The sequence below is a fragment of the Engystomops pustulosus genome, chromosome 4, assembly GCF_040894005.1.
Source record: "Engystomops pustulosus chromosome 4, aEngPut4.maternal, whole genome shotgun sequence".
NCBI lineage: Eukaryota > Metazoa > Chordata > Amphibia > Anura > Leptodactylidae > Engystomops > Engystomops pustulosus.
Genome location: NC_092414.1, coordinates 161,052,018 through 161,067,512, shown reverse-complemented (window position 1 = coordinate 161,067,512; position 15,495 = coordinate 161,052,018). Strand labels below are relative to the sequence as shown.

At 40.0% G+C, this 15,495-nt stretch overlaps 1 protein-coding gene across 1 annotated transcript in view; it reads right to left on the bottom strand.

Annotated features, from left to right (window-relative positions):
* Nucleotides 1-2,085: 2,085 nt before the first annotated feature.
* ADAMTSL3 (ADAMTS like 3) overlaps nucleotides 2,086-15,495 on the bottom strand; it is a 332,874-nt gene continuing 319,464 nt past the window's right edge. Inside the window, exons 27-31 of the mRNA XM_072148344.1 lie at nucleotides 14,448-14,631; nucleotides 14,164-14,368; nucleotides 9,746-9,855; nucleotides 6,720-6,934; nucleotides 2,086-6,327 (exon numbers count right to left, since the gene is read on the bottom strand). Coding sequence (XP_072004445.1) covers nucleotides 6,218-6,327; nucleotides 6,720-6,934; nucleotides 9,746-9,855; nucleotides 14,164-14,368; nucleotides 14,448-14,631 — 824 coding nt within the window. The 3' untranslated portion in view covers nucleotides 2,086-6,217. The remainder of the gene's footprint in view (nucleotides 6,328-6,719; nucleotides 6,935-9,745; nucleotides 9,856-14,163; nucleotides 14,369-14,447; nucleotides 14,632-15,495) is intronic.

The window sequence follows — 15,495 nt, the reverse complement described above, 5'->3', positions numbered from 1 at the left end:
AAGAAAGTGGCTGCCATTATTAAATTCCATGGGACTGCTGGATATAGTGGAGCCCTTTACTTCTTAAAGTCCAGCAGTCCCAGTGAAGTGAAAACAGAATTCATGCATATATGTAACCAGCCATTCCATTGAAATGAAAGGTACCCCCAGTCTTGTTATAAGTGAGGTCCCAGTGGTCCCAGAATAACTCTTTAGTAGATTAAATAGAATAAGTCAAATATACAGTACTGGACAGTAGCATAATGATTGCTGTTGCCGGGGGTGCAACCAGGGATGAAGGGTCTGCCCGCTGCGGGTCCCTCAGAGGGGGAAGAGAACCAATTATATGCATGTAAGACATATGCATACAATTGATAACAATAGCAGAGCAGACAAAGACACGTCTGCCTGCACACACTGTATGATGTCATCAGGCAGCGCCACCATCTTATCATACATTGTGTGCGAGTAGAGCGCAGAGCCAGATGTGCAAATGCCTCCACTGCTGTAGAAGAAAAAAGAGGAAGCCATGGGATTAGTCAGTACTGAGTTCATTTTATGTAAATATGACCTGGGGCCCTTCTGCTACTCTGGAAATATTAAGGGGGCTGCTACTAGACGTTTCATTATTAAGGGAGCTACTGTGGCTACGGGGGCTACTTTTATTAATGAGAACTGCTAAACACCATACTGAGAACTACATATAAGGAGCATGATTATGGTGCTGTGAGTAGTAGCATATATGTGTATTCTCAAGTGTAATGTGCAGGTTGTTAGCGAGAGTTTAGGTATTTGGGACCCAGATCCAAAGCTTCACACCAAGGGTCCAATGGTGTTATTCCACTGGTACTAGTTAGGTAGGTATGTAGTAACATTAAAACCCGATTGGTGGAGATGGCAATTTGTATAAACAAACTGCTGTGCTCCTGAATAGGTACAAGAACAGCACAGTGCTGCACCTACATAGCAATATTGGTTATGAATGGTACTGCAATGGCGCTCCCATTTAAAGGGAGTTTTTGACTTCTATATAATGATGACTGATACACAGAATAGGTAAACTATATCAGATTAATAAGGGCCTGACACTGTCACAAAATGGATCCTTTGTACAGTTAATGTGACGCTGCAAGCAGATCAAAACGGCTTATCATATGGAATCTGTATAGCGCTGATCTACCCTTAACGTACTGTAGAATATCCAGGAAAATCCTTTGAAGTAATGCAGAACCCTAAAATCACAAGCAATGTATAGTATTAAGTAATCTATATGAAACAATGCATACAAAGCATTCATATTTTAAAGGAAATCTACCATTTGATTGCATGCAGTATGAACCAAACATACCTTGAGAATGCTGTAACTACACTGATGCAGAACCATATCTTGTTTAATCTGAGTTGCGTGGTTTGCTGAAAAAACATAACATTCAGATTGCATGCTGCCTGCAGTTCATAAACAGATTACGTGGAGCTGGCTGCTCTTCCAGACATGACTAATCAACCCGAGCTGGATCATTCTTATACAGCAGCTGGAGGATGGTGCAACCATTGATTACTTCTGCCTGTCAGGCTCAACACAGTGATTACATCATCCCCTGGTGCAGTGTATAACTAATGTGAGAGGAAAAGCGCTAGAGCCCACCAAAGGAGCAACTGAGTTTCATTATCATAATTTTTTTATTGTTTTTTCAGCAAAACCACTCAGCACAGGGATTACACGAAATATGATCCTGCATCAGTGTAGCTACAGCATTCTCAATGTATGTTTGGTTCATCATGCTTGAAATCAAATGGTAAATTTCCTTTAAGGTCCTGTCTTTTTATTCCATGACATGACATTTTGTCTTGTAGACCATATTCATGAGACATTTTATGATCAGTATAAACCTAATGCATACAATAACAGTCATCTTCAGGCAATATTGGTATCATTAATGTCTTAATAACTTTGTGGTTTATTTTTTTTATATGAAATTTAAAATGTATTTTTGCCATGTTAATTGCTGTCATTCAATCACTTTACCTACAATTCTTCTCTAAACAAATATGTATTAATACCCGTGAATGGAGCAGGAAATTCTGGAAATAAAAGATTCCTCAGTGTCAGGATAAGAAGTATATTTTATTGTCAAAATACTGTAAATCTGTTCATGAGACGCAAAAGCATTTCCATTGTTTCTTATGATAAGATTAACAAGTTTTGTAGGAATGTCAACTCATTTTTAATAAGAATAAAAAAAACTATCAATTGTGCTTCCATATTGCATGCATACACCAAAGACACATTTGTCATAGCCAACAAAAAGTGCTACAAGTTGTCATACTTTATTGTTAAATACGAGGAGGAAACATATGAAGGGATTTGATAATAAGAAAATATATGTCCTAAAATCTTTATTAAACACTGTACAGAACAAAATATTGCACTTGAAAATCAGACCATAAATATGTACAAAAAGTATTTTACAAACTTTATTTCTTAATTTATAAATCTCTAGTAACAATCAAGACCCATTATGGATTAATAAGACAAATGTACTGGAGTAGTTGTATACAGTAGTTCTGTCTAACATTCAGTGATAGAGGCCATAAACTGGAAGGTTTGCATCGGAAAGTGGTTTGATTGGGAAGTAAACTTGGAAATTGTGGAGAAAGTTTATGGTAAGTTATGATGTGATTGACTGCATCAGTTGTGGTTAGTAAAGCATCCATTATCTGGATGTATGGCTGAAGTTTAAGGTGGGGTCTTGCTAGGATACATTGTGGTGTTTATATGTGCTGTGTTGTGCCCCAGCAGGTACGTCCTTAGGCCTCACGAACATGTGCATTTTGTGGGCTCACAACCAAACACATGTTCATATACATATAGGACACATAGAAGCACTTCTAATTAACATCTTATTACCCTATCCAGGTCCCACATCTTTAAGCAAGATCTGATGAGTTAATTGCATGGCGGCAACAATGAAAAACCCCTTTAAATTGCTCTTCATAACACAGGAAATGATATATTATACACTACATATAAAGAGAGCTATGAAACATTTCTGGGAATATTAAGCATAGTACAGGAATAGACTGGCAAAGAAATTAATATGTTGGTGAAAAGTCATAATAATGGAAATTATATTTCCGAAATAATACAGGTTTCATTCGAGTTTGACTTCCCAGACTGAACAGTGTGAAAATCAAAATTCCAAACATTTTAGCTAAAGGAAAACAGTGGAAAGAAAATATACAGGATATTGTGTTATTACAACTTGTGGACTTAAAAGGAAACCTACCATTAAAATAAAGCATAATAAATCAGGGACACTGCATAGATCCAGGCGCCGTGACTGTGGTAATATTGTTATCTTCTAAAATCAACTTTTATAAATATGCTAATGAGCGTGAGGGGCTAACTCAGCCCCTCTGTGATCTGGCATTACAGGCTGTTACACTGTCTCACCCTCTTGATTCCTCAGCATTTATGCAGTGAGCACTTCCACTTGGGCGAAATGCACAATTTTAAAACCTGATTTTAGAAGGAAGGAAACCATGGATAACAAAATATAAGAAGATCACCACAGACACAGTGCCTGGATCTATGAATAAGTGTTCCTGGTTTATCCATGCTGGATTTTGATGGTAGATTTCCATTAAGCATTGCCAAAGGAACTATGTTGATGTCTCTATTATTTTAAATCATTATTATAAATCAACCAATGGTTAATGGCCTTGCAGTTCTGCACACACCCATGACCAGCCAATAGCTAATGCAGTCACTTTCTCTGCTGTGCATATATGTATACTTAAAATAATTTAAACTTAGTTAAAGGGAACCTGTCACCAAACACCTCATTTTCACTAAAGATAGGTTGCAAAAGCCCATTACACCTGTGCTGCAAATATGTGTTTTAACTTACCTTCTTTACAGAATCCTTTGGCGAGTCCCAGGTTTGCTTTGGACTAGATGCATTGAAATAAAACATGGGACTTGTCTGTGCTTCTCACTCACTCCTCAGCTCTCAGCTACCATCTTTCTTCTCCTGTATAACTCCTCCCTCCTGCTTCTTCACTCACACAGAGACAGAGCTCACAGCCTGGTGAGCTGATATCAGTGGGGGAGGCGGGAGTTATACACGAGCAGCAAGGTGGGGGCTGAGAGCTAAGGAGGGAGTGAACAGCACAAACAAGTCACCTGGTTTTTTGCAATGCATCCAAACCAAAGCAAACCCTGGGTTTCACCACAGGACTCTGGTAGGAAGCCAGCTACGTTATAACAAACAATTTTATTGTAATGAAAATGCTGAGAGAAGGCTGCAAGACATATTTGCAATGCAGCTGTAATGAGCTTTTGCAACCTGTCTTTAGTGAAAATACAGTCCCTGGTGACAGGTTCCCTATAAGGACAGTGGAATTTACAAACCAACTATGGGCAGCCACTCCACAGATGGATATCACAAAACAGCATTTTCCCGGAAAAGCTTTCAGGGGTCATCTGCTTTCGACAATATCTTTTTGCTGGAGGGGACCTGTGACTATAAACTGGTCAGAAGAAAATTTTCCTATGAGATCACCAGAAACCATCTATATCATATGGAGGAACCCAAGAGCAAGAAGCATGAAATTCATAATCAAATGAATAGGCATGTGCAGATCTCACTCTTATAGATAATAGCGAGAACTGAACATGTGACCTCCTCTAGTCACTTAAATTATCATAATATTTAAAAATGGGTTTTATAAATTGGATAACCTTCTAATTGTTTCTTTTGTCTAACTAAATAAAATTTACCCTAGTCAATGACTGTCTAGACTAGCAGCGGCGCCGTCTTCCATGTGACCTCAACTGGGGGCGGGCTGTCGGACGATCCAACTGATTCGGACTGAGCACGGGATTTAACTTTCAAATTGTGCCGCAAGACAATGCAGTTACATGCACCAGGAAGAAGAAGGAGAACTCTGTCTGACCTGAGCGGGGAAGTGACACATGCAGGATATCGGGCGCACGATCTTAGTGAATCGCGGCACAGTGCATTATTGTCGGACAGAAAAAGATGAAGCACACTACCAGAGCAGTGCAGGGTGCACCAGATATTTGAAGACCGTGTGCCAGTATTCAATAGTCTGGAGTACCCTGCACATTCGTGAGGCAAACTGCACTACTTTTGATAAATCTGGCCCACTGCTTTTTAAGTGTCAGTTTATGTACTACAGATTGTCTTATATTGTCATTTGAAATAGTCAACTACTAAACATGAAATATAAGGGATCTTGACTATGGGAAAAGTTGAATTACTGCTCTCCACAGATCACTGTTGTAATATATGGCACTATCTTATAGAATTAATACTGCTGCTGATATATATATACATACATACACATCTTACACAAAAACTCACGCACACCTATATGTACACTACAGCACATATGTTTACTGCAGTGATAAAATAGTACATGTTGCATGTGGTGACTTATGGTATTCTACTATACAGGTAGTATAGGATGTTGAATGGGAGGCAAGGCTGCATAACCACTAACAAGTGAACACCCTGCCCAAAAGCAATTATAGGATTGTATTAAAGCTTGGCAAAATTCTTAGCTTTCTAAAACCATACAGAATTACAGATACTACTGGCAAGAACAATGGTTCTGTATGGAAATAATTGTTTCAGGACATGGCCTATTATACTAAGCCAAAGATAGTTGAACCACATGGCTGTGTAGAGTACCTGCCAGAATACCAGCTTAGTATATAGCAACCTCTATACTCTGCGTGTCTACAGTCATGAACGCCCAAAGCCTTCACCTTCCGGTTTTGTAACTTTCTACATATGATCTATTATAACAAATTCTCTTCATCAAATTAACCTTTGATGTAGCGTCAAATAACTTCATGTATTTTTTAACCATACTAAGGATGGATGAACCATTCAAAGGAAAAGACTATCCTGCCTACGCTAATAAGGAATGACCATGGAATAGAAGGAAGACCAAGTGGATCCTCAGATGAGTTAAACTCAACAGAACAGATATGGACATTTTTATCTCTAGGATATGTATGGTAGGCCGCCTTTCAACAATAAATGTAAGGTTTTTCATTGCTGTATAAGGCATCAGGCTTGGCTAAACGTCACATCCATTGAATAGTACTGTAAGCATTAAAACCTAAATGTACAAACTTTATACAAATGTCTGGGGATCCTTCCCATCACTTCAGTTTACTGCAGAGTACGGTTTTCCGGAGAGGTTATGCTCCGTTACAGGATTCACAACACCTTTGTTTGTAGAGATCTACTAAGCACAGCTTAAGCTGTTTTACAAATGTACAGTAGTGAGTTGTGTCCTTGCATTCGCCCTCTGTAAAATAAAAACATAAAGCTGGAATAAAAGCACATATGTAGCACATAACATCACAATAAAGCATACCCATAGCTTATAGAAAGAGGAGGCAGCCAACATGTACAAGGCCGTTGTCTAGTAAATCACAGCTAACCAAAGATACCAATGAGGTGTCAAACGCATTGTACCTCACATTTTAGCAACAACCCTACTTCCTAAAATACTGAGAGTTAATATTTGTTCAGCCAACAAAATGGCTGCCTCCACTGCGTATAGGTTATAGAAACATTTGAAATGAATGGAGGTCTTGTTACAAGCAGAGCTCTGTATTGGCAATTATACACATCTGTTCTGGAGATTTTATTTTTAATATAATTGTCAATGATTGTAATAGCCAAATATTTGCATACTTCCACAGGATGTAATATTGCAGTGCTGCCAAGTCGAGGGCCTCCGTTTCCACACACAGTATTGATCAGCCAAGACTTTGCCGTTCTTCCTATGTACACAGTCTACTTTCCGAGACTGAAAGCCGTTTCCACAGGCTGCTGTGCACGGCCTCCAGGGGCCTGTCCTCCAGTACACATCGCACATCTCTGAAGAACAGTTCCTTCTGGATGCTGGCCTAGGGATAAAGCACAACACAGGATGGTTCCCTCAAGATGAAATTCTCAAATGTATTCCAACTCTTAAAACAGCAGATGCTCAAAATTAATGTTTCATGGCAAGCCTTCTTTTAGCATAGTGTCGTGTTCTACGGCTGTGCTGACAATGGGATTATACTCTGTGTAACTGATCTGTGAATAAACATTAAGTCATAAGTCACTATATTTAGCTCAGAGTCAGGGGTAGAACTTGTTTTTCCAGGGCACCAGTGCCAAAACTGTAATAGGGAACCCCAAACCGCACCATAACTCAAGGATAACGGACACAGCAATGCCATTGTTCAGAAAAAAATCACCCATGCATGGCAAAGAGTCCACAGTTACACTTGACTGTAGGTGCACCTTTAAAGGGAACCTGTCATCAGCAATTGGCCTCACCACTACCAGTATATTGTCAAACAGCGTAATACCTCCTAGTTTTTGTTTCTTTCATTACCCAGTATGGTGACATCATCTTGAAAATCAACTTTAAAGTGAGATGTAAATTGGTTGTATAAAGTCAAGATGGAGGAGAGTTTAACACTCCAGTGGGGAGTTCTGAACGCCTCCTTCTCTGTAATTGACATCATGCTTTGGACTTCAGGAGATCTGCTTAGTGATTTCTCTGGATGCAGGACCATCAATTACAGTAAAGAGGGCTTTCTGAGGAAGAGAGACCATGAATCTCCGCCTCCATGACTTTATACAACCAGTTTACATCTACCTTCAAAGTAGATTTTCTGGATCATGCCACCCCACTGGGTCATGAAAGAAACATGATCTGGAAGGTGTTCAGTTGCTTGGCAACATACTGGTAGTGGTGTATTAGGTTATTTTCTGCTGACAGGTTCTCTTTAAGGTTTAAAGACCATTAGTAGTCTCTTAATAATAGTCTTTATTTATATAGCACCATTAAATTGTGTTTTAGAAATCATAGGGCAGTGGTGGCGAACCTATGGCACGGGTGCCAGAGGTGGCACTCGGAGCCCTCTTTTTGGGCACCCAAGCCATCAATATAGCACTTGACATAGAACTCAAAGAATCATCCTGCAGTCCCAGGAGACTTGAGAAATGCTGCTCTCAGTGCTATTTTAAAGCAACACATTCTTGATTGCTTGGGACTGCAGGAAGAGGTAGAACATGTGGAAAATGGAGGATCATCTTTAGAGCTCCTCTATGCCTCACATTTCTTCCTGTACAGGGGGACCATAACGACTAACATTAGTCAAAATTTGCCCTTCTTCTTTCAACTGTTTTGTTGTCCTCAAGACGCCAATATGATTGAAAGTTGTAGTAGAACAGGTAGCAATAAATGACTACTTAAATTGCCGTGCTGGAACTTTGCAATAAATAAGTGTGTTTGTAGTTTGGGCACCCGGTCTCTAAAAGGTTCGCCATGACTGTCATAGGGAAAATGTAAACATACAGTCATGTGGAACAATAGGAGTGAGGGCTCTGCTTGCAAGAGCTTACAGTCTTATGTTAAGTCAATAACACATTGTCCTTAGATGGCCAGTTGATGTTTAGGTTTTAAAGGGGTTATCCGGGTGTTAAAAATTACTGAGGGTCGGGCTGGGCTATTTAAACATAACAAACATCTACTTACCGTTGTAATCAAACCGGCGCAGTGCCGGAAGCTCCCATCCGACACCATCTCCCAGTGCTTACAACGCTGAGAAATAGGGACGGATGCGAGGAGCCGGCCACAACGCGAACCAGAAGTTCCCTGTGCGCGGCTTCTCTTCCCCTGTAAACAAACGGGCCGCGACGCGGGACATCGGCGGCGCCAGAGGAGGTACATGTTTATTATTTTTAAATAGCCCACCCCAGCCTGGCCCTAAGTAATTGTTTATAACCGGATAACCCCTTTAACTACTGTTGTCTAAAGGTTAGTTATTAGTAGCAGAAAGATGGTGAATAATGTATTTGTATTCTAGTATTGGAATATGGACATGACGCACTAGGGGGGTTTCATCACACATGCTGTGATCCTAGTAATCTGCACAAAACTGCTGCACAGTTCCTTTCTGATGCTGTAGTATTTAACCCTGAAGCTGAAAGACCTTGTGTAGGACACAGAAGTGTAGGGCACCTGGTGCTCTTGCAGAAGCTATAATCCTGAAATATTATCTGTTATTACAGTTCTGATGCTACTAACACCATACATAAAGGCATGGTTTAGCAGATTCACTTTAACCATACTATATAATTATTCATGTAGTCATTTGTATGTATATATGACATATGTATCATCAGGGGCGTAACTTGAGGGGGTTCAGAGGGTGCGATCGCAACCGGGCCCAGAAGGCTTAGGGGAACATAAGGTGTCACTTTCCCATATAAGAAGATTAGTACTATATACCATACATCTTATTCAGGGGGCCTGGCACAGACTTTGCACCGGGGCCCTGCAGATTAAAGTTATGCCACTGTGTATCATCCTCATGATCTTCCCTCATGTTTAAAAGGTGACAGAGAATATTCCCAGCTTATTGTAGATTGATGTTAGGGCTCCTTTCTATCCCTCTGGAACCCTTTCCACCTTTCGTTACTTTTGTACTCAGCTTTCCAGCTTTTTGCTGAGACATTGAATGTGAAGATCTATTAAATGGGGAGAGCTATGAAGATCTCTAGATGATCTCAGCAGAACATCAGAACAAGTGAGTGACAGAACAATCTGCAGGTTTTTCTATTTTCTGTTTTCTTCCAGTATAATACTGGCATGCCATTGAGCGTGACATCTGTATTCTGTTACTGGCCTCTCGGAGTGTGTTTCATATGGGATCAAATACCTCTTGGTCCTGTCACAGTAAGTGTCTGGCACGGTGCTTCCATTCCGGTCTTGACACAGTATGTGCCGATGCTGTAAACCCATTCCTTGTCCGGTACAGCGATTAGAACACTGAAAGGAAAGATATTTTCAGTATGAACACAGACTCACGTCCCCAGCTCCGACTCCATTAAATCTTACATCTGGATGGATATTTGAAAGGGAAGTGTAAGCCAAACAAACCATTTCTGTGACTGGAAGCTACAAAGATCTGAGAGCCTTTCCATCTGCACTCGACTAACCATAGAAAAAGAATAGTAGAGAAAGAACTGCTTTTATATACATGTTGAGGTATTATTCCACATCATAAGCACATAGACTATGTTACTGGCTTATAGTTGTAGATTCATTTCAAAGGTATTTTCCAGGATCACAAAACTGATAACCTGTTTGGTATGGTCCCTCACTGATCTGATATTGATGGTGTATTCAATAGCCAGGCCAAAAACGCCTTTGAGGGGGTATTTCTACCTAGTCTATTGGACATGTTATAAATAAGTGATGATCTGTGACTCCTGATTAACACTACTAAGTCCAGAAGAAATACTACAGTAATACTAATTTATCAATATATTGGTTATTGGGCCACATTTATTAATCTGGCTGAGCCAGTTTTCTGTCTGACTTTGCACTGAAAGAGCATGCAAAGTGCTTGCTCATGTATTTATAAAGAGTCTGCGCAACTTTTGTGGCGCGTCTGCCATGTGTCAACTTTGCTACAAAGTTCTGCAGCTCAAGGAGGGAACTAAGTTTAAGCACGATCGGCACTGGCAGGTTGCACAAGATTATTGTAGACAGTGCACCAATCTTCAATAATTAGGTGCACCCTGCACATAAAAAAATCTCGGCCATTGGGTATGCCCAAGGTACTAATTTTACAAAACCTCAAAGAAAGGTGCTCATAGAACCAACCAAACATTGTGCAGATTTGGAAAATGCTGCATTTGGGAACACAGATCTGGACTTGTGTATTTATCTACAATATGCTGCCAACAGATGCTCGTGGAGGTATTAGACTCCCATTAAAAAAATCCATAATAAAAAAAATTAAAACTGAAAATGATTTGGTAGCTTGGGATGTACCAATACGGAAAACTTTCCATATATCTACTGTATATAAACCTTACCTAAAAGACATGGAAACAAGCTGGCTTTGGTGGGAAAAAATTGTAGTTTCCCAGTGGTAGGACATTTAATTAAAAAATATGTATATATATTTCTAGGTTCTTGCCAGTGAAAGTGCTAAATCCAACTTACCTAAATTTGGCTGACGGCACAGCCTTATTCCACTGATGAATTTTCTCACAAAGACTAATGTTTCTGTGAAGTTTAATAATTGTTATTGGTTTTCTACACACATCTGCAGTGCTTCTGCTCTAAGCTTTGGGCTGTGTATTTTAATTATGTCCAATCATCCTCCGACAAGGGGCGCATGACAGAAGCCAAGCTCTCTTACTCATTACACTATCTCTGCCAAAGGGGGTTTAACACGGTTACACTGCAATGTTTGCTTTGGTTCAGCTCCCTATACAAAATGACTATAATAAAAAAATTCTAGAATCAAACTTTTATAGAGTACATTTCCACATACACAACAAGCTGAATTGCATAGTGTCTACAGACTTTTAATTGCAGCTATATGTTATTCTATAGCTGCCACTTTCTACAAGGTGTGAATAAGTAGAGTTACTGGGATGTTAGGGCACAACATACAAAGGTGATGGATTTTACTATACAAGCATTATACAAAAACACACAACATTGCCTTGTAGTAAGCTGCAAGGTATAGATATGGACTAATACATAATCTCATAAAAATACTAGTCATGCTTCTATAGCCAACTATATACACTCACCGGCCACTTTATTAGGTACACCTGTCCAACTGCTCGTTAACACTTAATTTCTAATCAGCCAATCACATGGCGGCAACTCAGTGCATTTAGGCATGTAGACATGGTCAAGACAATCTCCTGCAGTTCAAACCGAGCATCAGTATGGGGAAGAAAGGTGATTTGAGTGCCTTTGAACGTGGCATGGTTGTTGGTGCCAGAAGGGCTGGTCTGAGTATTTCAGAAACTGCTGATCTACTGGGATTTTCACGCACAACCATCTCTAGGGTTTACAGAGAATGGTCCGAAAAAGAAAAAACATCCAGTGAGCGGCAGTTTTGTGGGCGGAAATGCCTTGTTCATGCCAGAGGTCAGAGGAGAATGGGCAGACTGGTTCGCGCTGATAGAAAGGCAACAGTGACTCAAATCACCACCCGTTACAACCAAGGTAGGCAGAAGAGCATCTCTGAATGCACAGTACGTCAAACTTTGAGGCAGATGGGCTACAGCAGCAGAAGACCACACCGGGTGCCACTCCTTTCAGCTAAGAACAGGAAACTGAGGCTACAATTTGCACAAGCTCATCGAAATTGGACAGTAGAAGATTGGAAAAACGTTGCCTGGTCTGATGAGTCTCGATTTCTGCTGCGACATTCGGATGGTAGGGTCAGAATTTGGCGTCAACAACATGAAAGCATGGATCCATCCTGCCTTGTATCAATGGTTCAGGCTGGTGGTGGTGGTGTCATGGTGTGGGGAATATTTTCTTGGCACTCTTTGGGCCCCTTGGTACCAATTGAGCATCGTTGCAATGCCACAGCCTACCTGAGTATTGTTGCTGACCATGTCCATCCCTTTATGACCACAATGTACCCAACATCTGATGGCTACTTTCAGCAGGATAATGCGCCATGTCATAAAGCTGGAATCATCTCAGACTGGTTTCTTGAACATGACAATGAGTTCACTGTACTCAAATGGCCTCCACAGTCACCAGATCTCAATCCAATAGAGCATCTTTGGGATGTGGTGGAACGGGAGATTCGCATCATGGATGTGCAGCCGACAAATCTGCGGCAACTGTGTGATGCCATCATGTCAATATGGACCAAAATCTCTGAGGAATGCTTCCAGCACCTTGTTGAATCTATGCAACGAAGAATTGAGGCAGTTCTGAAGGCAAAAGGGGGTCCAACTAAATAACTGCTCTATGTTGATACGCTTTGAGTCCAGTTATAGAAATAATTCATCTGGTCAATGACTCCTTTAGTACTACCAGACTCATTAGTGGAGATGAGTGAATCATACAAGATTGGATTTGAAGAAATGTCGAATCTTTCAAAAGATTTGTTTCAGGTTTAAATTGAATTGGTCCTAACCTGTGTTATTCCATTTATTCTGTAATTGTGTGATAACCTATGTAGTCCTCAACAACACTGATTTAATAAAAAGGTTAATTTTCTACAATTTTTTCATTAGGGTTTGGGAAATGATAACTCTAGCCCTAATGAAAAAAATAATTAGAAACTTTTTAAAAAGAAAAAAACACCCCCTTCACTGCAGAAATTTATGTTGCATTAAGAATAGTGCAGCTACGACACCAAAGGGTCACGTGCAACACTTAGATGTTACCTGTGCAAGCAGTGCAAGCAATTTGCACTAGAAAGAATGCACAGAGCTTAGTAAATGTGTCCAGAAATTTACAGCTCTCCATACAACCAGGCCCCATCTTACCGGGCAAGTGCCAGGGCCTAGAGAAGCCCACTCGTGGACCGAAAAAAAATTTTGGACCCCGGATCATGACACGCTTTAAAACACTCGTACAAATTATTACCTTCCATAGAAACGCATATGTGACGGTAGCCATCATTCTGTGTTTTGTATTGTTTAAATGCAAGACACTGAGTGCTGGGACCCCCCCCCCCCCTTCAGGGTCACGGCACTCCCCCTTCACTTAGTCAAAGTAGTAAGTGTGACTACACCCTTAGGTTTCAATCACACCATTTTTTCATGAGTTTATGTACCAAGAAAGCTTTCATCACACAAACTCAAAGACACAGGTAACAAGTATGTACTCATATTGTGGCCTCATCACTTGTCTGAAGATCTTAATTTGGGGAGTTGGAGACCAATGATTTGATATTTATGACATATTATTGGAATCAGGCCGGGGGAATCTCAACCTTTCCATTGAAACATAAACATTTTTGCTGCTGATGGGTTTTTGGAATGCCATCAATTCCATATACTCTAATACTACTTTATTACTTGTACAGATAGACTTAAGGTTCCTGCACTTGTGGTTCAGAGAGACCATACCAAATTGTGTAAAATCCTGAAGAACATGTGAGGTAATCCCACATGGAAAATATGTAGATTCACTGTGCATTTACCTTTGATTTTGCCTTGGTTTCACAAAGAGATAGTTTCAGAAAATTTGTGGTTTTGAAGACCAAAAGTGAAGCCTGTTGAAGGCTTATGAAATCCTAAAGCCCCATAGCCTGGTTATAACCATGACATCATAAGGCAGAATGTAACTCATATTTACCTGTCCCCATGGCTGAGGAATCCAGTCCCCACAAGTATCGACAGAACACGGCTTCCGTGCAGCTGGGCGATCCGTAAAACCACAAGAATTTAAAGGCAGCACTTTCACACCACCATCTGACAAGATCTGCTGGCACGCAACTAGTCTCTGCTGGTATCCTGGGCCACAAGAGTTGGAACATTCCGACCAGGAACCTGTTGCCCATCTAGGAATATGTAACATGTCAAATACTGTAAATGACATACTTCATTTCCTTTCTAGATATGGCAGTCACCATCACTTACCTTGCAGGGCAGTCTTGTATGTTACACGGCTGAGAATTGGCCAATAAAGGTTTGAGGTGTTCACACAAAGAAATATCCACTCTGTGTCCTTCCCTGTTCACACAGTGCTGTGTTTGTAACTGAGATCCCATGTTTCCGCAGGTTGCTGAGCACGTACTCCAGTCCCCATATTCCAGCCTGTATACTGTGGCAAACAGATGTTACATTAGAAAATTATCCATGATGTCAAAATCATACATTTATGAATGGGCTTACCAGTTTTATTAAAAGAAAGTTCTGCAACTTTATAATATACTTTGCCTATCACCATTTCTGAGATCATAGCTTGCTTGCAATAAATGGATAAAGTCTTGCTTGCATCCAAGGGCTGAATGATCCATTGAAGTGCATGTGGATATTGATACACATGATGATTAGTTTATGGATTCAGAGTTTTTTCCCTTGAAAAATGACTTGAACTACAAATTTTATAATCCACAGGATGTCAATTTTCTGCAGATTACTGTCTGAGCACCTGTGTGCAGATTTCCCTCAGGCTAAATGCAAATGTTCAGCTGGAGGCCACAAAGAAGGAACCACCCCAATGTAACAAACTAAATATATTTTGGTAATTCATTTGATAAAATCGTTCAAATATCCATAAAAAGTTGACTTGCCATACTAGACCTTACTTATTCGGTAAGTGTAACGACAATCAAAATTACCAATGTTAAAGGGATATATATATATATATATATATATATATATATATATATATATATATATATATTCATATATAAAAAAAACAGGTGTGGAAGCAGTGATAAATCTATAAGGGGTTACGTTGTCTCAGACTTCTGAGAACTGGTAGATGCAAGCTACAATTCGCCGCAACTGTTTGCCCATCCTTTTTTTACACTCAAATTAAACCTAGTACAGAGTTTTTTTTTAACAAGACTATAGAAAGAGACAGATTTTCTACCATAACCAGCAACAAATGATGGCTCCCAGCTGTATCCACAGCCTCATTACTGTAAGTCATCAAGCCGTTCTTAATTCATTGTGTTCC